At 35.6% G+C, this 24000-nt stretch overlaps 1 protein-coding gene across 10 annotated transcripts in view; it reads right to left on the minus strand.

The window, feature by feature from the left end:
- Positions 1-24000, minus strand: part of nphs1 (NPHS1 adhesion molecule, nephrin) — a 486431-nt gene that overhangs the window by 75402 nt on the left and 387029 nt on the right. For all 10 annotated transcript variants that reach the window (XR_015508789.1, XM_087283293.1, XM_087283292.1 and 7 more), the window contains 4 exon segments: positions 21790-21893; positions 17659-17780; positions 8443-8614; positions 4681-4838 (listed from right to left, as the gene is read on the minus strand). Coding sequence is in view for 9 of the 10 variants with exons in the window: in XM_087283293.1 (XP_087139419.1) it covers positions 4681-4838; positions 8443-8614; positions 17659-17780; positions 21790-21893 (556 nt within the window). In the remaining variant the exon portion in view is untranslated.

Raw genomic sequence — 24000 nt, forward strand, 5'->3', positions numbered from 1 at the left:
CAACAATCCACCAATCAGGCTTGTATGGTAAAGTGGCCAGACGGAAGCCACTTCTTAGAATTGGAATTTGTCAGAAGGCATCTGAAGGACTCCCAGACCATAAGAAACAAAATTCTCTGGTCTAATGAGACTAAAATTAAAGTCTTGTAAATGCCTGGTGTTACATTTGGGTAAGACCAGGCACTACTCATCACCAGGCTAATACCATCCCTATCAGTGAAGCATGGTGGTGGCAGCTGTGGGGATGTTTTTCAGCAGCAGGAACTTGAAGACTAGTCAGGAGTGCTCTTGACCTCAGACGGTGATGGTTCATCTTCCAGTAGGACAATGACCCAAAGCACACCACCAAAATATCAATGGAGTGGCTTTACAACAACTCAGTGAATGTCCTTGAGTGGCCCAGCCAGAGCCCCGACCTAAATCCTATTTAACATCTCTGGAGAGATCTGAAAATGGCTGTACACCATCGCTTCCCATCCAACCTGATAGAGCTTGAAAGGTACTAAAAAGACAAATGGGGAAAAGAATTCCCAAAGACAGGTGTGCCAAGCTTGTGGCATCATATTCAAAAAGACTTGAGGCTGTAATTGCTGCCAAAGGTGCATCAACAAGGATTGAGCAAAGGCTGTGAATACTTATGTACTAGGGATGTAACGGTATCTGAATTTCACGGTACGGTAATACCTCGGTATGAATGGCACAGTACAGTTTTGATTGAGTAATTTACAGGAAAACAAAACTAATGAAAAGACTCGAAAAAAGTGCCAAAAGTACTTATTTACCTTAGCACTGAACATATCAATGACATACAAAGTAGCCATCTATCTGTAAGTTTTGAAACAGGAACTTCAATTTTTCAATTTTAATAACAAAAAACTATAAAACCATGTATAAAAAATAAAGTTTCAATTTAGTATTGTTGAAAACTCATCACATTCAACATTAAATCACTCACTCACTTGGATAGAGATGTTTTTTTTTTTTTTTTTTTTTTTTTTAAGAAAAATTATCATATAAATATAATCTGGCAAAAGCTGGGATCTCTGGGCATTTACAAGGTCCCCTGCAACAGAAAAAAACCCTCTCATTTGGAACTGAGGTTTCTGGGACAGAGAGATATGATTTAGCCAAGGTTGACAGCAGTGGGTAACGCTGTGCATTGTCTTTCCACCACTTGAGAGGACAAGCCATGAGTGAGATAGAGGTCTCTTTATGGTACACAAGTCTATCTCTGCATCAATCTAACAAGTGTGCTGTGTTCTGCAGTCCCGATGACTGTTTTTAGTTGTATTCCCCGACTTATATTTCACCACAGTCTGGCAGTGCCTGAATACCGTTTTTTTCTTTGTCTGTCACCTTTTTTCCTTTTTCGTATCTTTTTAGAAAAAAAACGAAATACTTCCACACATCCGATTTAAAACCCGCTTTAGGTTCACACACTTCATTTCCGCATTACTGGATCTGTAGTGACAACAGACGAACAAAGGATGATGGCCATGCCTAGGCTGATGGGAATTGTAGTTCCCGCTACCTCCCGTTCGCTTCATTCGCCTAAGCAAACTTTTCTCAGAAATATAGTTTTATTGAGTCATGCACCTAAGGTAATATTGAAAAAAATTACTATTGCGGTATGACGGTATTTACAATATTGTTACATCCCTATTATGTACATATGATTTTTCAGGTTTTGTATAAATTTGCAACTTTTGCCATTTAAATTAGCAATTTGAAAAAATCTTTTTTCACATTTGTCATTATGGTGTATTGTGTTTAGAACTTTGAGGTACTAAATTAATTTATTCCATTTTGGAATGAGGCTGTTACATTGAAAAATGAGGAAAAGTGAAGGGCTATGAATACTTTCTGGATGCACTGCATATTTTTTTACAGTACAGTACGGTACCCTCCAGGCCTTAAATCTATATGTCTCAGATTCAAGTACTTTCAAGAAGCGTGGCAACCCTGTGTACAGGTTTAGATCAAATTGAGAGTGAGTAAATGGTAGGCAAACAAAACAATGCATTTAAAATAAAAAAAATGTCCTATTAGCAAAAGACATCACTCTTAAATAGTTTTTATTTAAGGGTAAAACATCGAGATTAAACATTAGTGACTTTATATATTATCTGATTTCTGCACAACCTTCAGGGGAAATGTGTTGAATAGAAGCGTTGCCTTGATCGTTTTCATTATTTTAATACTGCTTAATATTTATGCTCATTTGCTAACTTCTAAATGATACCTTCTTAGAGCACTGACCTTGGCTTCGCAGCTAATTACAGTCAAACCAATGCTAGGAAACATATCATGAAGAATAGCTGGGAGTGAAAAAAAATAAAATATTAAATTAACACCAGCATGTAAATGAAAGATCAGATGTAAAACACCTCCAAATGAACAAGGAGGGTCCTGTGAAGCGCAGAGCAGCCTCGGGTCGGCTTTTATTCACTTATGTTTCATTCAAATCAGCCTCTGGAGAGGAAGAGCGGGAGATTAAAAAAAAAGAGAGAGACTCTAAAAGCCCCTGATCTCACAGAATATTATGTAGTAACTAATAGAATCTAAAAGTAAAAGCAGAGTCTTGATGGAGACTTTGAATCACTCTCGGGTCAAGGCTCGCTGGCTTTATTCTGCACAATAATTGAGAATTATTCCTTTAATCAAGCGCTAGCCTTTCTCGGCTCGGGAAAGTGTTTAGATGGTAGTTTGTATTGTTGATGAAGTAAGACATATTTTTAGAGTTACAAATTAAAGATGTGGCAAGGTGAATGTGTGTATGAATGAATATGATCCTTGTGTTAACTTAATTTTATAGCGTGGACTGTGAAGATCTTTTATTCATTTGAGGATGAACCAAAACTGTGTGATAAAGTAAGTGCACTGGTATCAGTTACATTAAATTGTATTATATTATATTATATTATATTATATTATATTATATTATATTATATTATATTATATTATATTATGTTATTTTATGTTATATAATATAATAATATAATCTTATATTATATTATATTATATATTATTATATTATATTACATTATATTGTATTATATTATATTATAATATTGTATTGTATTATATTATATTATATTATATTATATTATATTATAATCTTATATTATATTATATTATATTATATATTATTATATTATATTATATTATATATTATTATATTATATTATATTATATTATATTATATTATATTATATTATATTATATTATATTATATTATATTATATTATATTATATTATATTATATCATATTTCCACAATATATTTTTGTTATAATAGAAATATTTTGACATGAGTTTGACTTACATTTTTAGAAGGAGTTTGTTATGCTCACCAAGAATTTGATAAATATTAAAACATTGATAACTGTTAAATATCATAAACTTGAATTATTTGTAATGTACTATACGTTATAATGTGATTGCAAAGCTGGAATTTATTTTTTATTCTTATTTTGTACTATCGATGTTGTTAATTGAGAAAATAGTTTTGTTTATTAATATATCTATGGAAGAAATAGGGAGGGTGGGGAAATGGGGAGGGGACTACTCAACGTGTCATATATATGTATTATTATGGTGTAGTATTTTGTCTCTAATGTAGAAAAATGTAACAAATAGTTACAATGGGAAAATGTGTACTCCTGTACATTTTTGAGAACTGAAAAATATATGCTCGCAGGTACATAAGGATACATTTTATGTGTAAAATAAATACTAAAGGTGGTCTTGCTGCTGTATGGATGGCTTTTCATGACTGGTTTGTGCGGTAGCTCACCGTGAATGGCGGCAGACCTGGGAGGCATAGCGAACCGGGGTAAAATAAAACCCAAGTAAAATGAAACCCAAAAAAGCAGTGTAAAGACGTGGTAGAAGCACATGACCGCAATGACTCTTCTCTTCTAGTTTGTTTTTGAAAAAGAGAAGGATGAGGTTGGGTCAGTCGATATAAAGCTGATATATTAAGCACAATGACAAGCTGACCGGCTTCTTCCACGGACGTGCACAAAAAGGATGTTATCATTTACAGAAATGCCTCTGGTAGATTTACAAGAAATGCTACGTATGAGAAAACATGCTTCAGTAACATATTTGACGATGTGAATAATATACAGGCCAACCTCTCAGGGTTTTGTGAAAACAAAAACTGCAAGGCAAGGTAGTCCAGGGTACATATTTGTCGGTTCTCAAAAATGCAGTCCTGTGCAGATAATTGCAATGAGCCTGTGTTGGGTATATATTATTAACCTCCTTGAGAAATTATACATTAATTTATTCAATCATTTTCTTTCGGCTTGGTCTCCATTTCAGAGGTCGCCACAGCAGAATGACCCGCCAACTATTCCAACATATGTTTTACACAAAGGATGCCCTTCCAGCTGCAACCCAGTATTGGAAAACACCCATACACATTCATTTACACACACATACACTTATGCACTGTGGACAATTTAAACAGTTTCTTCTCGGTTAAATGGCATTTTGGAAATAACTTAAAAAGAATACACATTTCCTAGGACCATTCCTAATGATTTTGTCCACAATAGTATATTCTTACGACTTATTACAGTATAACAATGCATTTTTATCCAAAACTATAAGAGCTAATTTATTAAATGACAGTTACACCCCCATCTTGACCGTTAAGTGAAGTGTGAAATACCTCGGCGAAGGTAACTTCTGTTCTGTTGAGCTCTTTGAACCCGAGCCACCAGCGGATGTGAACGGGTGGATTACTGGAGGACGTGGAGCAGCTCAGATTGATCTCCTCTCCTTCCACAGCTTCAAAGGAGCCCAGTAACGTTACCTCAGCTGGTTCAACTGCGAGGAAAAGTGATTACCACCACAGAAACAGAGGCCTGATAAATGGACAGTCAGCATATCTTCCCAGCAGATTGTTTAAACAAGCTAGTCATGCCACAGCGGATTAAGACACATTCTCGTGATCCTCTTACAGGCCTGAAATAATGATCCAACTGATCAATGAAATGGTGTCTAGAGAGATCGGCTAATAAACACAAAGCTGGTATCAGTGTTTGTGTGAACTAGTGTTGTCAGGATACTAGAACTGCTAACTTGTAGTCGATAGCTTAAAAAATTTTGATACCACTGTAAATACTGCCATGGCAATAACTAAAGTTACAATGTTTTTGCATGTTAATTTCCTCATTTTACAATTTAACTCTTTACAATTTTATTTAAATAGCTGTGTTTCTATTCACCTTTTTTTAGTTGCTTTTTTAATTATCGCATAAAACGATTCATGGAAATGACAAGATGCGGATAGATTTTTGAAAATACATATAAAAAATAGGTCCCCCTTTATGTTGTCGCTTATACCTGTGAACTTACATGGCAACTAGATGTGTAAGTAGTATGTAATTACAGTGTATGTACACACAGGTACATAGTATTTACTTGTGTATTATTGATGTAACTACACACCAATTTTTTTATTTTTAATTTATTATTGTAAAAAATGTTGGGTTCCAGATAATTGATTTGTGTTGGAACAACATGGACTGAACGGTGATGCAGTGGCTAGTACAATCGCCTTACAGCAAGAAGGTCGCTGGTTCGAGTTTGCATGTTCTCCCTGTGTTGGCGTGGGTTTCCTCCGGGTGCTCCGGTTTCCCCAACAGTCCAAAGACATGCGTTATAAGTAAATTAGGTAAGCTAAATTGTTCGTAGTATTTGTGTGTGAATGTGCGTGTATCAATGTTTCCCATTGATGGGTTGCGGCTGGAAGGTCATCCGCTGCGTAAAAACATATGCTGGATAAGTTAGTGGTTCATTCCGCTGTGGTGACCGCAGATTAATAAAGGGACTAAGCCAAAAAGAAAATGAATGAACGGATAAAGAGTTAGCTCATTAGTTTTACAAACGTAGGTGAATTAAACATGAAACCATTGAGCTGTCCCAAAAAAGCTTAAGAATTATGTAATTTCAGCTCTTTTTTTTTTTAAATAAAGTTTGAACAAACAGCAAACGTATTTTTGAGTGTATTAAATAAGAACACACAGTGGCTTCTCCTACCGCAGTAAATTTCATTTTTCTTTTAGATATTTGCTTCCAGTTCATCAGGACATGACTATTTTGTTCTCTTTGACTTATTGGATGGAAACGGTGCTTTATTCGCAAATGGTTGTTTTTTAAGCAATATTCCAGTTTTGTCTAAATCACCCCTTTGTTGTGGAAGCATAGTTAATGCTTAATATTTTTTACAAAAGGTCCAATCAGATTGGCTTTTAGATTTTCACCATTTTATAATTCGTCACTGGCCTAGCTAAATGTTTTTAAAACTATTTGTCATTTTCATTGTTTGAAACATTCTAATAATTGCATAATTTTAATGAATTTCAACTGCAACACTGTACTGATGGTCAGCAGAAATGACCATGTTTGATTTTCTTTTTTCTACACATGATTAAGCTGTCACTGATGGGACACTAAGGCACTTCTTTTATAGAAGCAACTGTTAGTCAAAGTTTATAAACACTGCTGAAGACAAGTGAACAGACAGTAATATATAAGCAAATTTATCTTCTACTCATTATTTGCTCTCCCTCAAGTGCTATAAAACATTGAGAACCTAAGAGTTTCTTTCTTTCATTGAAGATCAAAGAAGATATTTTGGAAAAAAAAAAGAAAAGAAAAGAAAAATGTAACCACTGACCTATATAATAGGAAAAACAAACACCATGAAAGTCAATGGCTCAGGTTTTCTTCTGACATTTTTTAAAATATCTTCTTTTGTGTTGAGCAGAAAGAAGAAACTCAAAGAGAAAAAAATGGGTGAACTGTCTGTTTTAGAATTACCTAAATGATTTACATTTGCTAAATGGCAGAATAATGAGAGAATTCTATTTTGAGAATTTTTTATTAATTTCTAGACAGTCAAAAGTTTACATACATTTCCTGGGTATTTTTTTTTAGCTTTGCTTTTAAACTGTATATCTCTGGTCAAATGTTTTGGGTATCCTTCCACAAGCTTCTCACAATAGTTTAAAGGAATTTTGGCCCATTCCTCCTGACAGAACTGGTGTAACTGAGTCAGATTTGTTGGCTTTCTTGCTCGCACAAGCTTTTTCAACTCTGCCCACAAATTTTCTATAGGATTGAGATCAGGGCTTTGTGATGGCCACTCCAAAACATTCACTCTGTTGTCCTTAAAGCACATTTTAAATAATTTGGCAGTATGCTTAGGGTCATCGTCTGTTTGGAAGACCCATTTGTGGCCAAGTTTTAATTTCCTGGCTGACGTCTTGAGATGTTGCTTTAGTATTTCTACATAATGTTCTTTCTTCATGATACCATCTATGCTGTGACAACATGATGCTGCCATTCCTATACTTCACAGTTGGGATGGTGTTCTTTCCTAGGCTTTTAAGCTTTCCCTTTTGCCTTCCAAATGGTCATTATGGCCAACCAGTTCAAATCTGGCTTTTTTGTTGATTCTGGCTTGTTGACTTTCCCATGTTGTCACACAAGAAAGCAGTGTGTTTGAGGTTTTCCTTAAAAACTACTCCACAGTTGTGCCTCCAATTAACTCAAATGTTGTTAATTAGCCAATCAGAAACCTTGACACCATCATCTGAGCTTTTTCAGAGGCATAATAATCTTATTGCATGTAAACTTGACTTTCAAGAAAAGTTAAAACTATTTCTCAAAAAAATATATCTCTCTCATTATTCTGCTATTAAGCATAACAGAAACAAATTTGATAATCCTAAATTACTTAAAAGAGAAAATGTTTAGTCACATTAACATTTGACTTTTTTTAAGGGCTATGTGCCTTTTTATACAGTGTATATAGACTTCTGGTTTCAACTGTATTTAGCCTTTGTATTATCATGTACAAGAGAATATGTACATGTACATGTATTGAGATCATGTACAAGACTACTCTGAAGCGTGAAATTGCACCGCATGTGAACTAAATACTGTCAGCTTCTGTGAAAAAAAATGTATTATTTCAGCTATTTAAATATAGATACACATCAAAAGATTATTACTTTTTACAGCACTGATGTACTGTAAAACAACATTACAATGTTTTCTCAAAAAAAGCTGTAGCTGTCAATGAAAGTAGATTTGTAAGCGATATTACATGTGGAATTTGTTGTGACAGAAGCATCACAATCTATCCTCTGTTAATGAAAGATTACAGAAACTGCTAGTAGCAGCAAGTATTGACCTGATTTACTTGTCAGCCATGATACAGCCATGTGTAATTGGCTTATGGTAAGTGACAGCGTGTCATGAAAGATCAAGCTTTTGTTTTGAGGCTATGCAGAAAAGTACAAGCAATGAGGCTTTTGACCTTCTTGGAAGTCTGATATGTGTTTTGAGCAGAAGTTTATCAGAAGTTTATCAAGACTAACTGTTATATTATGGTGTAATGCTTTTTGGTTTGAGTACTTACAGAGGACAGTAAGAGTGCGGGTTAGGGACATTGGTGAACGGGTAACTTGGTTGATGCTCTGGCACTGCAAAACAGCATGGTTGTCCTCCGGCTTCACCTCCATTTTTAACACGCTGCTTGCTCGACGGGACACAAAGTCTACATCCCAGCTTGTGGACAGGACTTCTCCATTCTGAATAGATAAAAAATTACGACAAAGAGAAAGACAAACAAATGGAGACATGGACAAATGTATAGAGAGGGATGGACAAAAACAGAGATATGTTTTAAATTTGTTAATTTGTATCACTAGGCAAGTTAGGTTAATTAGACAAGGAAAAATCTTATGGAATGGCTAATAATATTGATCTTAGCATTTTTGTTTTACATTTGTTGAAAAGAAAAACTAAAATAAATAAGACTTTTCTCCAAACAAAAAATAAAATAAAATAAAAGTCACAAGATTCCATACAGACAGAACAACAAGCAGTAGAAGGGTATATAAGAAATATTTATAATCAAAGCAGCGATGTTTTATTTTAAAGACATATTTTAATGTAAATATTGACTACAAATATATAATAATTTACGTAAAATTAAGATTAATAGTAGGTTATTTATTTCTGTTACTAATATACTGTATACTTTATATTCAATAATTTTTGGCCATGGATTGATGGGTGGATGAATGGATACTGTAGTTGGATGGATGGATAAATAGATGCTCTACATGAAATGATGAGTGGAAGGGTAGATGATATAGATAGCCTGACAAATGGATGGGTAGATGGATATAGATAGATTGATGGTTAGATGGTATATGGATAGATGGATGGATGGATGGATGGATGGATGGATGGATGGATGGATAGATACATTCAATTCAATTCAGCTTTATTTGTATATTAGGTGGATGGATGAAGAATGGACACTGTGGATGGATGGATGGATGGATGAATGAACAGATGCTCTAGATCAGGGGTGTCAAACTCAATTCCTGGAGGGCCAAAGCCCTGCACAGTTTAGTTCCAACCCTGCTCCAAAAAACAAGCCTGAAGGACTCAATTAATTTGATCAGGTGTGTTTAATTAGGGTTGGAACTAAACTGTGGAGAGCTGTGGCCCTTTTGGAACTGAGTTTGACACCTGTGTTCTAGATGGATTGATGGGTGGATGGATGGAAGGAAAGATGATATAGATAGATTGACAGATGGATGGACGGATATAGATAGATTGATTGATGGTTGGATGGTATATGGATGGATGGATGACCGGATGTTTATGTATGTATGTATGTATGTATGTATGTATGTATATATATATATATATATATATATATATATATATATATATATATATATATATATATATATGAATGCATGGATGCATGGATGCATGGATGGATAGATAGATGGATGGATGGATGGATTGATGGATGGATGGATATATAGATGAATGGATGGATGGATGGATGGATGGATATATAGATGAATGGATGGATGGATGGATGGATAGACAGATGGACAAATCAAACCAATGGACAGAAAAAGTTAAGGATAAATGGACATAGATGAATGTATGGATAGATGATGGTCAAAGGCCAAATGGATGGAGAAAGGATGATTTTGAATGCACGGGTGATAATCAATGGACAGATGTATGGATGTACGGACAGACAGACGGACAGAATGAAAAGCAGCCCAATAGACAGAAAAATTTTTGGATAGTCCATTGAATATCACACATCCAATCACCTCCACCCATCCATCCATCCATCCAGATGATAGATAGATAGATAGATAGATAGATAGATAGATAGATAGATAGATAGATAGATAGATAGATAGATAGATAGATAGATAGATAGATAGATAGATAGATAGATAGATAGATAGATAGATAGGCAGAGAGACACACAGACAGACAGACAGACAGACAAACTTTACTTCCAGAACGAGAGGCGTGTGTGTGAAATCAGTCATCCAGTCAGCGCTGTAGCAGACACTAACATTTGCATTAGCTGAAAATTATTAGAGATGTCAGGACTGACACATTTTATCAAAATAAACGGAGAGTCTCCACAGCGAGTCGGTCTGCGGGACACTACATGAATTGAAAAGTAGATTTTAGCTGCCTAGACATCACTTGCAAATGATTTAAAGCTTGACGTCTTCTCTCTGTCTCTAAACACAGACCTTTAATAAAGTTCTGCTCGCAGCTCTCAGCTTTCCCCTAGGCTTGCTGATTTGAGTCATTCTCTCTCTTTCTCTCTCTCTCTCTCTCTCTCTCTCTTCCTCTGTCTCAAACACACATGCAAAAACTACTAAATAATGGGTGAATTTTAAAAGAAATACATTTATCATCGTTTCTTAATGTCCTATTTAAAAGAAAAATGTACACAAGGGCAGTCCACTTAACATTACCCGAGAGCTGCTCTCAGAGTGTCTTTAAGAAATGTTGAATGGCCTTTATAAAAAGCATTGCTTTTGTTCATTCTGTGCTCTCAGCACACTCTCTCTTTCTGAACATACTGTTATCTCTGCTTAGTCTTCTGTCACAGTCTCAGCAGAATTCGCAACAGCTTTGCATCACATTTATTAAGTTTTCTGAAATGCCAGAGCTTCATAATTTTGGAAAATCTTTACAAAATACAGTGACCGGCGCACCTGTGCTCAACTGTGACCTTACTCTGGCATTACAATCATGGTAACTGCCCTGGTAAAAAGCTCTTGATGGTTGAAAGATGCAGCCCCTCATTTTCCCCCCGTCTAACAGCAATCTGCTTAATGTCACATTTGAACCACTTTATATAAGAGGCACTTTCCTAACACTTTGGTGTCCCGTGATTTTTTAGTATTACACAAATACCATATTTTTGGTCTGTGAATTATTATATGTGTCAGCTAAACTATGAAATGAAGCTAATATGGAAAGCAGCTGGCAAACAAATGCTCCACTCAGAAATAATGATTTAGCCTCCTGACCTTCTCAACTACACTGCATCAACAACTAATCATGTCCATTTATATTTGACTGACCTGTGAAATGTTCAATCTATAATAGTAATATTTTTATCGTGTCAAATAAATTTAATATCTATCTATCTATCTATCTATCTATCTATCTATCTATCTATCTATCTATCTATCTATCTATCTATCTATCTATCTATCTATCTATCTATCTATCTATCTATCTATCTATCTATCTATCTACCTACCTACCTACCTACCTACCTACCTACCTACCTACCTACCTACCTACCTACCTACCTACCTACCTACCTACCTACCTACCTATCTATCTATCTATCTATCTATCTATCTATCTATCTATCTATCTATCTATCTATCTATCTATCTATCTGTCTGTCTATTTATCTATCTGTCTGTCTGTCCGTCCGTCTGTCCGTCCATTTTTGTCTATTGGGCTGCTTTCCATTCCGTCCATCCTTCCATCCGTCCGTCCATCCATCCATCCATCCATCCATCCATCCATCCATCCATCCATCCATCCATCCATCCATCCATCCATCTTTTTTGTCCATTGGGGTGCTGTTCATTCCATCAGTCCTTCCATCCATCAGTCCATTACAGTTTTTCTCAGTCGATTTTCTCAATTTCTCAAAACAATTAGTACAAACTGCAAAACCTAGCTGATAACCTGCAAAAGCGCGTCGCATGCTCAAAATGGATAGTTTATTCCTCAAAAGCAAGTATTCATGTCAATCAAAGTGTCAGTGTCATCAAAATAAAAAGTCCTGACACCATTGTTTTTGAACAAGATATTCAAATGGCTTTGTCATGTTTTCATTATGACAGTTTACTCTGTACAATTTTTCCAATGCAAAAAAAGTCAGATTTTGGTGACAATTCCTGAAAATGTTCAAGACAGCACTTTATACTATTTGCACAGCCATTTAAAAACTGCAGTAAAGTTAGACATCACTGCATTTAGTGAGGTATTTGAGTACAAGACACTGAATCTGTATGTTTTACATTTTTACTGCATTTGCTCTTTGCAATTCTATTTTATTCAAAGCATTGTGCAAAAGAATAAATACACCCTTATTTACAACAAACATAAACTTCCTTTGGGTAAAGCTGTGCAATATTGCAGAAAATATTGGAACTGAACCTACAACATACAGGTCTGTAAATCATCCATGAAACTGTTCAATTTTTAAGACATTTTCAGGAAAAAAAAGATTTACATTTTTTTTAAATAAAATTTGCTAGAAAGATTTTGACAGCTAGTTCAACATTTTTGTATGTAATGACTCAAGTAATGAAATGATATTACAGTTTTTCTTGTTCGCTTTGACCTGGTTAAAGAAACTAGGTTCCACTTCATTTTCATTATCACTATCCCAGCAGAGCAGAAGACAGGTCTTGCAAATATGTAAACCCTTTCTCATTGGGTTGACACATTTTCCCCACCATTTTTCAAAACAGTTAACACAGATGTCATTCAAGCAGTCCAAACTCCATTGTTTTAGCTATAGTAACCAAACAGAAACCATCTATTCCTAACCATTAGAAACTACCAAGATCAGTATGAAATCATAGAAGCACCAATTTGACACTCCTTCACACAAATCTTCAATTAGCAATCAGTCTGCAAACATTAAAAACGGTGGAAGGTCTGTGTTGTTCTGTGCCAGCATGGATGGAAGAGGTCAATAGTGGCTATGTCCTATACTCCCAATAGATTTGACTGTATATTGGTTTACATGTGTTTTCTCTAATATTTACAGTATTTTATTACTTTTGTCTTTTTTCTGCTTCTTTCTGCTACTTTTTTTATTTTTATTTTTTTATTTTTTTTTACGGTATTTTAGTTTTCAGCCACAGTTTGAAAAATGTCATGAAGTTAATATAAGTTTAATCAAAGTATTTCTTATTCTGGATCCAATTCTTTGCAAAAAGGCCCATTTGACAGCCCAAATAGAATTCACACTGAGTTCTGTATTTTGTTTTTTGTTGTCCATTGTCTAATGAATAATTGAAAGAGTTCATATACTTGTTTGCAAGTTGTGTTGTTTGAAGGTAAAACTAGCTTTTGTTGCATATTTTAAATGTTTTGACACGGTATGTGCATTTTGCAAGCATAATGTTTCATTTTGACAATGAGTGCCGCTGTTTAGGCCTGTGTGTTAACTGTTTTGAAAATGTGGCGTTTCAGTTGACAACTGCATCAAAGCAAACAAGAAAAACTGTAGTTTTATATGCAATGACTACTCAGCATTTACAAGTTTATTTAATTTTGACTGACATGACAAAAGCAAATCATAATGTAATAAATAGCAGAGAGTTGTATGAAAACAATTGATGCATGTCCAAAAGCATCTCCAATTTATTGGAAGGAATGAGAAACTGCTACTAGGATGTGCACAATTGACTACAGTACTTGTCTTGAGAAATGCATTAACTGTTGTGCAAATATAAATACTTTTGTGAGAAATGCATCAAAGCGACTGAGAAAAACTGTAAATAACACCCATCCAATCACCATCCTCCATTCATCTATTTGGCCATTGACCATCATCTATTCACACATTCATTGAGGTCAATCCATCCATCCATCTGTCCACCAGTCTATTGAATATCACCCATCCATTCACAATCCTCCTATTTGGCCATTGACCATCATCTTTCCACACATTTATCTATGTTCATACTTTGATAAATTTGTCTCTGTCTGTCCGTCCGTCTGTCAGTCCGTCCATCCCTCCGTCCGTCCATCCATCCATCCATCCATCCATCCATCCATCCATCCATCCATCCATCCATCCATCCATTTTTCTGTCCATTGGGCTGTTTTCCATTCCATTCCATCTGTCCATCCATCCATCCGTCCGTTTGTCTTTATCTATCCATATCTATATCACAATTGTAATATTATACATTTATTTAAAATGAGTCACTTTTTATTTAAATTAAATTTATTTGTAATTCATTTGTAATTTAGTAATATAAAATAAAAATAAAAACTGTGGTCCCTTAGTCTTTTTATATGCCATCAAATTATTGTTGTTTTGACAAGATTTTTGGCATACAAACTATTGTTACACATAATATTATAGTCTCTCTATAAATCATGGAGCCATTATCATGCTCAGAAAAAAACACATTCTCAAAACATTAAGATATTTTAATATATGGAAATAGTTAAAAGCTGTATACACTTGTGTTTTTTTTTTTTTTTTGATACTTAAACCCCCGTTTTCGTCTTTGACCCATATACATTCATTAATATTTAGCGGTGTTCCACTTATTAAAAAAAACAACAACAAAAAAAAAACATTTTTTATTATTAAAAACTGCACACAGAGAAAACTATTTCATTTTTGTTTATTTTAATTTCAGCATTTACAAACACATTACCAAATAAAAAAAACTCAATGCTAATAATTAGATTATTGTACCTAATAAGTATGACTATCATTTATTACACATCTCACTGTAAAACTAGTCAATTGTGGTTTGTTTATTCCTTAAAAAATATTCAGAAGTTTTCTTTTTATCTTATCGAACTGAAATCAGCTATATAAACTTGCTAAGAGCTGTTTTTCTGAACGCTTTCAGTTTGGTGAACTAATAAAATATTAAAAGGCAAATCAATATTTTGTGTACAATTATTTATTTAGGTCATCAGTGTATCACGGACGGGCTCTCTTTTTTCACACAATCCCAGCTGCTGTCATCTTATGGCTTAGTTACAGATAGTGAAAATGAAGGATTTTAGATTTAATAGTAATTTTGTTTTAAATCAATTCAAATAAAAACACAATAAACAATAGAATACAATACAAGCTTTAAAAATGCAATCAGGTCAAAGAGAATAGGCTGTTCTAAACAGATGTGTTTTGAGTCTGGACTTAAATTGTGAAAGAGTGTCTAAATTACGGAGATCAGGAGGGAGGGAATTCCAAAGCTGAGGAGCAGAGTGGCTGAAGGATCTGCTCCCCATGGTGACAAGGCGGACAGAGGAAACAGTGAGGTAAATGGAAGAAGAAGACCTGAGTGTTCGAGAAGGTGTGGCGATATGAACAAGATTAGTAAGGTATGGAGGAGCAAGATTGTGAATGGCTTTAAAGGTGAGAAGAAGTATTTTATAGTTAATTCTAAAAGAGATGGGAAGCCAGTGAAGCTGTTGTAGAATGGGTGTGATGTGACAGACAGAGGGGGTTTTTGTGATAATACGGGCTGCAGCGTTTTGTACCAGTTGTAATTTATGAAGAGTTCTTTTAGGGAGGCCAAACAGAAGGGAATTACAGTAATCTAAACGGGATGTGACTAAACTATGAACAAGAATGGCAGCTGAATGAGGTGTGAGGGAAGGACGTAAACGATTTATATTTCGAAGGTGGAAATAGGAGGACCGGGTGACATTATTAACATGTGCAGTGAATGAAAGGGTGCTGTCGAAGATGAACCCCAGACTCTTAACCTGAGGGGAGGGGGTAATGACAGAATCATCAGTGGAAATGGAAAAACTATGTAAAAATATTGATGTCTGTGATGCAGTACACCAAGATTTTATTTAAGATTCAATTGCCTAAAAAGTGCTCATAAACAAATATTTTCTCAAGTCAAATGAGTAGTGGCTTGGACCTGTAAACAGCATTCCATGATGATCACTTTTTTTTGGATGGGCAGTGTAATTGCACTTTAATTATTAGGAGTTTTGCAAAGTATTACTGATCCACATGATGCAAACCCATAGATATATACACTAGATATCGCATAGGGACCCTGAGCATGCATCAATAGCGCCGCCACATTGGTACAGTGCTACCAGGACAAGAGTCATTCAACCGCACTAGTCAAGACAGTGTTATTACGTGAAGATGCGGGACTTTAGCGCTGTCTACGGGTGTAGTAACGAGCAAACAAAGAAAACAAAGCACAAAGGCAGAACATTTCATAGGTAATATTAAGTTTTTTTCTGTTTTTGAATGTTCTGAACTTTTGTGCTAATCAGGTAACGTTATTGATGATACAGTCACTTACTGCATTCACCATACGGCAAAGCAACTCCAACTCGCACTAAACACTCAGCTTATGCTAGTTTTGTTGAATAAAATCAGCAAACAATGCAAAAGAAATATGACAACGAGATGCTGCGCTGCCAGAAACTTGTATTATTGTCGGCTAACATTAGTGAAAGAGTCGCTCAGGAGATTAATTCACAAACGAATCGCTCCCTCCGTCAGTATGAGCAGTGAAAGCAGGAGAGGAGCTGTGTTTCTAGGACACGGATTAGATTAAATTTAACAGGGAGGGTGAATAGTACATTTCCATACACACAAACACAAGCTTTTTGTCAGGAATGCCCGTGCGGTCACTGATCCATCAATGTAGAAAAGTGATGTAAAATTATAATTTTCGTAATTAGAAAAAAAATTACACACTGACATCCAGGAAAACTCCCGATCACAGATATATGTGTATATCTCTGGCTTTGGATGGCCACAGTCCTCCACTGTACCTTGGTTCCGCATTCAATTCAAAGGAGCGCTACCCTGTAGCAAGATGGCGGCAATATTGACGCATTCCGTCCAATAGACAACAATAGGCCAGGCGACATCTAGTGTATATATCTATGATGCAAACCTAACAAAGTTCTTGTTTGGACTTGGATTGGATAAAAGCCAAGTACACTGTAAAAAGTGATTAGTTATTTATTAAAAAAAATAATAATAAAAAAAAATGAGTAAACTTGTTGCCTTAAAAGCAACTATGTTGATTTAACATAAAAAGCCAGTAAACCCATTGACTTAACTCTTATTATTATTATTATTATTATTATAATGTCATAAACCACGAATCATCTCAGACTGGTTTCTTTAACATGACAATGAGTTCACTGTACTCAAATGGACTCCACAGTCACCAGATCTCAATCCAATAGACACCTTTGGGATGTGGTGGAACGGAAGATTCACATCATGGATGCAATGTGACGCTATCATGTCAATATGGACCAAAATCTTTGTGGAATTTTTCCAGTACCTTGTTGAATCTTTGCCACAAGGAATTAAGGCAGTTCTGAAGGCAGAAGGCGGTTTAACCCCGTACACGTAATGTGTACCTAATAAAGTGGCCAGTGAATGTACTTTGTGTACTTTAAAATTCAATTACTTTAATAGCTACTCTCTTTTTTAATGTAAAGTCAACTAATTGCTTTTAGCTTGAACAGGGGACAGAGGACTACTTTCTTCTGTTTCTCTCACCTTAGTCCAATGCAGAGTGGCTAAAGGGTTTCCCCCGTACGACATGCATACCACTTTGAGAAAGGAGCCGGCTTTGACCTCTTCGTTTTCCAATCCCATGATCATCGGAGCCTGTGGGGGAACTGAGTGACGGAAAACAACAAGAGAAACCAAGGGTTACGACATCAATAGACATAAGTTTGATTCATTCACATGTAAGGCTTCGCAGCGGCACGCAATTCTCAAAAGACGGAAAAAACGAAGAGAGGAACGGTTCATGCGCAAGGAGGAGGGAAAATATTATTAAAACAAAAGATCTCGCCTTTGTTCTGTGAGGACGGCCGTCTTTTCATGTTAGAGCCCGGGTGTGAGGGATGAAATAGAAGACGAACACAAGTTTGAGCATCACAGCATCGAGACTCTGTTTTAGTCCTGTACAACATTGTTAAATGGAGGACATTTAACGCCAGTGCAGCGGGAAGACACCGCTTGTCCCTTTGATGAAACCATTAAGTATAAAGAGCGACCCACACACTGGCACCACTCCATAAACCAAAATAACAGATGTTTAAACCGTAATAAGGCAATGTGGAACATGAATAAATTACAGAGGGGCTCCTGAATAATACATTTGCCATAAAATAAATTATGGGACCAGGCCGCTCTTTGTTATTGCCCCAATCAGTTTGGAGCAGGCTCGACGGAGGGATGAGAGAGTCTGCCATGACAAAGTGCCGTCTTGCTCACAATCTGCCGCAGATGAAAATGGGCAGTAGAAAGTTGGATTTGATGGGCCAGGCGTGCTGAGTAAGACAGCGTTTCTGGCCATCGGTTCTGCTACATTAGCACTTATTGCACTGGCTGGGCGGTAATGGAACCATGAGCTGGGGTGAGTTAAGAGGGGAGGGCAGTGTTTTAAGGCATAAATTTAGTCCGCAGAAGGAGAAGAAAAAAACGTGATTGGCGTTTCGGTGGAAGCTCATGCCTGAGAAATGCATCATATCACATTGGAAGTTAAATTGTGCATTAGGCTGCATTGGTTTTCAATAATGTGAAAGATAAGCTTACAAAATATACTTAACATGGAAAATATGGGATCAAATTTGACACCCTAAACTGATTTGGATCGACTTTTTTTACTCGATGTGTAAAGGGATACAACCCTGCTTGGTATAAAATGGCAACCTGCGATTATTAGCTTAAAGGGATGGCTCACACACACACAAAAAAATATTTCACAAAAGAAGATGTTGTGCAAAATGTCACAGTACATCTTGAACCCAATTTAAAACATGCTCTTTTTTTACCTTTAGAATAAATAACATTTTTCACTACTGTGTGAAATGTTCCTTATGCGCCTCATCCAAAATATTCTGTTTTGTTTTTATTTGATTTTCAACTGAAGTTATCTCAGTTATTAGTCGTGTGTTTACCTGATAACACACTTCCTGCCAAAAAATAAATAAATAAATAAATAATAATAATAATAAAAAGTCACACTTTCTAATGCTTTGTCTGACCTCTTTAGCTTTGATTATGGCTCCCATTCACCATGGCATAGTTTTAATAGGCTTCGGCAATGTCACAATCCTGAGTTGCACACATTTTTAATATGATATGTTGTATAAATAATGCTAGAATTTTTTCCAAGGCATCCCTAAGATTCTCAATAGGGTTGAGTTCTAGACTCTGTGATGGCCAATCTAATTTAATGTCTAATGTTATTTTTACCTTTAGTTTAAGTACTAATTCTAACTTCTATTTACTGCCTATTTTTAAGATATTGGCTGTTTATAAGTAGTTATAAAGTACATAATCTGCATATTCGGAATTTACATTCCTAATTCTGCCTAAACCTAACTACTACATTCCCTAAGCTGGTTGGCTGGTTTTAGCTGGTTGACCAGGCTGGTTTTAGAGAGGGTTTTGGCCATTTTCAGGCTGGTTTCCAGCCATTTAACAGTCTGGTCTTAGCTAGTCAGGTTGGAAAATGACAAACCTCAACCAGCTAAAACTAGCTTGACAAGCCTGGTTAGGCTGACCAAGCTGGTTTTAGCTGGTCATCTCCGAGCCTGACCAGCTAAAACCAGGCTGGAAATGGATGGAAACCAGCCTGGAATGGCCAAAACCCCTCTAAAACCAGCCTGTTTGACCAGTCAAAATTTCACTGTGCATTTCTAACTCTATTTAAAATATTTTTTTTCTTTTTTTTACCTTTACTTTATATACCAATTCTTATCACTGTGTGTAATGTTCCTTATGCACCTCATCCAAAGTTATCTGTTTTGCTTTTATTTTCATTTTACTGCATGCCTGAAAAAAAATCACACTCACTAATGTTTTGTTAGACCATCTTTAGCTTTAACTATGGCTCCCATTTGCTGTGGCGTAGTTTCAATATGCTTCTGCAATGTCACAATCCAGGGTTGCACACATTGTTAATACAATATTTTGTATTAATGATGGGAGAGTCGGAACACTGCGAAAAATATTTTCTCCAGGGCATCCCTTAAGATTCTCAATAGGGTTAGGTTCAGGATTCTGTGGTGGCCAATCCAATATCATGCTTAATGCTTTTTTTACCCTTAGTTTAAGTACTAATTCTCACTTTTATTTTACTTTTTTTTTTATTTACTGCCTATTGTTAAGATATATGAGCTGTTATTAGTAGTGATAAAGTACATAATCTGCATGATCTTATTTTACATCCCTAATTTTGCCTAAACCTAAATACTACATTCCTTAAGCTGGTTGGCTAGTTTTAGCTGGTTGACCAGGCTGGTTTTAGAGAGAGTTTTAGCCATTTCCAGGCTGGTTCCCAGCAAATTACCAGTCTGGTCTTAGCTAGCCAGGTTGGAAAATGACCCACCTAAACCAGCTACAACCAGCTTAACCAGCTTTTTTACCCTGAATTAATATTGTTACATAAAAATGTTATGCAAGCAGCATTAAAGTACAAAACCATTAAAGAAAGAAGGTGATGGAAAGAAATTTAAAATGGGGCAAAAAATAAATAAATAAATAAATAATCTGTAATTGCTTGCAATACCTTTACATTTATTTTATTACATTTAATCATTAAATCCCTTTTGCTCATCGTGAAAGAAAAATGGATAGATAATAGTATTTTATGATGACTTTAATGATTTTTGTTGTACTCTTGGTAGTTGCTACAACGTAAAAAAAAAATCGATTTCAGTGGTAAAAAAACTGTAAAAATGCTACAGTAAAAACCCGCAACCTGCCTAGAATTAAGTTTACTTAATAAATACAGTGAATAAGTGCAAGTTGACTTTCTCAGAACAACCTGGATTCACTTTTTTTTTTTTTTTTTTGCTTTTTGTTGACATTACTATAGTTCTTTTTAGTTTTTCCCCATCAGTTATTTACCTTCGAGTTTTTGTACATATAATTTTGATCAGTTATGTGTTTTCCATGATTAAAATGTTTTGTGTGTTACCAAGATGATGTTTAGTAGATGTGGGAACGACCTTGATCACTTTCTATAGATTAGTTTGTTTCTCTGCTTGTGAAAAAAAGTTTGACGTCAACATTTTTTTATTATATGACTTTTTCATCAACATATGCTTAAGCTTGTGTTTTTGTCTGTGAGACAAATGTACAATGTGTAGATGTTAATACTTCGAAACACTAGTGTATTAACACTATAAATTAATGAATTTAAAGTTTACTGTAAAAAATAAATTAATTTCTTTCTTTACAAAATTTTTTATTAGTGAAATACTGTAAAAAAACAGCTGTCAATCTTTTTTCCATACATTTTACTGAATTTTGTTGTTTTTAAGTGTACCACCACAAACTGAAAAAGCAAATTTTTTTCATACCAAAACAACTCAAATGATTATTTGAAATAAAAAAGGCACACATGACTACACCGCAGTGGCCATGAACTCTGCATTGTATACTGCATTGTATATGAAAACCTACAACTTCAAGGAGATTTTCATTATTTACAGCATGTGCTCCATTTAACTCGACTCTGCTTTGACATTTTAAACACCCGATCCACTAGCACTTCACATACCACATAAACATAAAAAATACATACATCAAAATTAAAGATTGATTATTAGGAGGAATTATGCATTAACACTACATTGAGCGTGAATCTACATAATTCAACATTCTTACAGTAAACCTTCATGGTCATGCCAGTCTCCAGAGCTCGAGGTGAAGCAGGGTTTTTCGCTCGACACGTCAGGCGTCGCGTGTCGTCCGAGCTTCGTGCCCTGATGCTGGAAAAGAGAAAGAGAGAAAGAGCAGGGTTGGCTTGCGCTAATGCGTTTCACACTGTGACACTCACTCATCTCTGGTGTTGCCACAATTACCCACAAACCCACTGAGCTCATAACTTTCCTCCATTTGCCATTCTGGAGTGCTGCCAGCGTACACTTAACTGTACCTGGCCTCCAGGATTTGATTTGTCAGCAATACCTTATTCAAGAGCGCAGCGAAAGCGAAACGCAGAAGACACCCGTTTCTGAAAAAACTCAACACAGATTGCAGGATTTATTTGCCCGCAGACTAAATTTATGAGGCTGCTAAATTTATGGCAAAAAATATATATAAAATTTGGGTCACTCTAAGAAATTAGGCTGCATAGAAAGCTCAAAATAAAACAGCCCAGGCTCATTATCGATGTGTACCCTAGTATACATTTCTGGAGAGCACCAAATACATACCTGGAGGTACGTTTTTTTTGCCGTTTTTCTTTTTGCAAATCCACCCGAGGTCGCTGTGTACGCTTCAGATCTCAAATCTCTCTCTCGAGTGCCATTTGCACCTGCTCTTCTCACGTAAATCCGCCAGAGGCTGGTGTCGACTGAATAACCGAAAGACCGATGCCACCACCCACCGGCTTCCCAACCAATAGTGTTTTCAAAAGCACCAACTGACCAGCGCCCACCGCGTTTTCTAAACCCAAGCAATAGTGTTTTCAAAAGCAATCCAGAAAAAACAAAAGCCCTCTGTGACCTCCTGATTTTTACCACGTTTTCAGATATTACAACATTTTTGCTCTGTTATTTACTATTTGATTTATTTTTTGCCTTTTGTTTTAGTTTTAACCTGCTTTCTGGAACTGTTCGCTGCCGGAACTTAACCCCCACTCCTCTCTGTCAGCCAACATACATGGCGAGCTACTGGGCAAACTGGTAACAAATGAAAAGTCATCCACGAGGAAAAAAGCGGTCAACTTGTAGCGTGAAAAGAAACAGAAGCTGTCAGTGGTGTCATAACGCCCTGTAGCTTTCATTTTAAAGACAAAATGCAGCCATACATTTCTCTGGCTACACAATTAGTGCTCTCCGAAAATGTTTACAGGGCTACATATCAACCATGAGCCTATGTTGAAATAAAAAGTGTTGTAGTTTGCATGACACTCTTCCGTGTTTTCTTTTACTTAGTGCGTTAATCTTTTAGACTGCAAATACAGGAAGTACACTGCCAGAATTTTATAGTTATTTACTGGAAAAATGGCCAGTACCACATGCATTCTTACAATTTACCACCATTAATATTATAAATATAGTAAAGTATTAATATAGTAATTATTAATTTAATTAGGAACTTGCTGTTATGTACTGTAATCAAATTACTGTAACTATAGTTGAAGACTAAAAATGAGACAGTTAATGAACAAAATATGAATTAACATCATGATTCACACAATGTATATTTGGGTAATTCTATCTTTCCACCCTCTTTTTAAGTCCCAAATTATGTTGACATTGTTATTAAATTAATTCCCCTTTAAATTTGTATAAATCAGATCTTGAATTTGCAATGTTAAAACAAATGACTTTCCTTATAACTTGCAGAAATTGTCCAGTATTTAAATGAAAGCAAATTAACTGTCATTATTAATCAAAGATTAGCAAATTAATGATGATGTTAACATAATTAGAGATATAAAAATAAGTCAGAGAGACTGAATAACTCTATGCTGAAAGGTTTGTGTCTGTTTCCTTATGAATGTCAAATAAAACACTGAAACAAGAATATTCGCAAGGGTGCAGATCACTACTTCATTAATTCATTTATTTTGCTTCGACTTAATGTCTATTTCAAAGGTTGCGACAGTGGAATGAACTGCCAACTATTCTGGCATATGTTTTATGCAGTGAATGCCCTTCCAGCTGCAACCCAGAGCTGGGAAACACCCTTATGCTCTCACACACACACACACACACACACACACACACACACACACACACACACACACACACACACACACACACACACACACACACACACTAATACACTACAGCCAATTTAGTTAATCCAATTCACCTATAGCGCATGTCTTTGGACTGTGGGGGAATCTGGAGAACTTAAAGGGAA

The sequence above is a fragment of the Danio rerio genome, chromosome 15 (assembly GCF_052040795.2).
Source record: "Danio rerio strain M-AB ecotype USA chromosome 15, GRCz13ab, whole genome shotgun sequence".
Classification (NCBI taxonomy): Eukaryota; Metazoa; Chordata; class Actinopteri; order Cypriniformes; family Danionidae; genus Danio; species Danio rerio.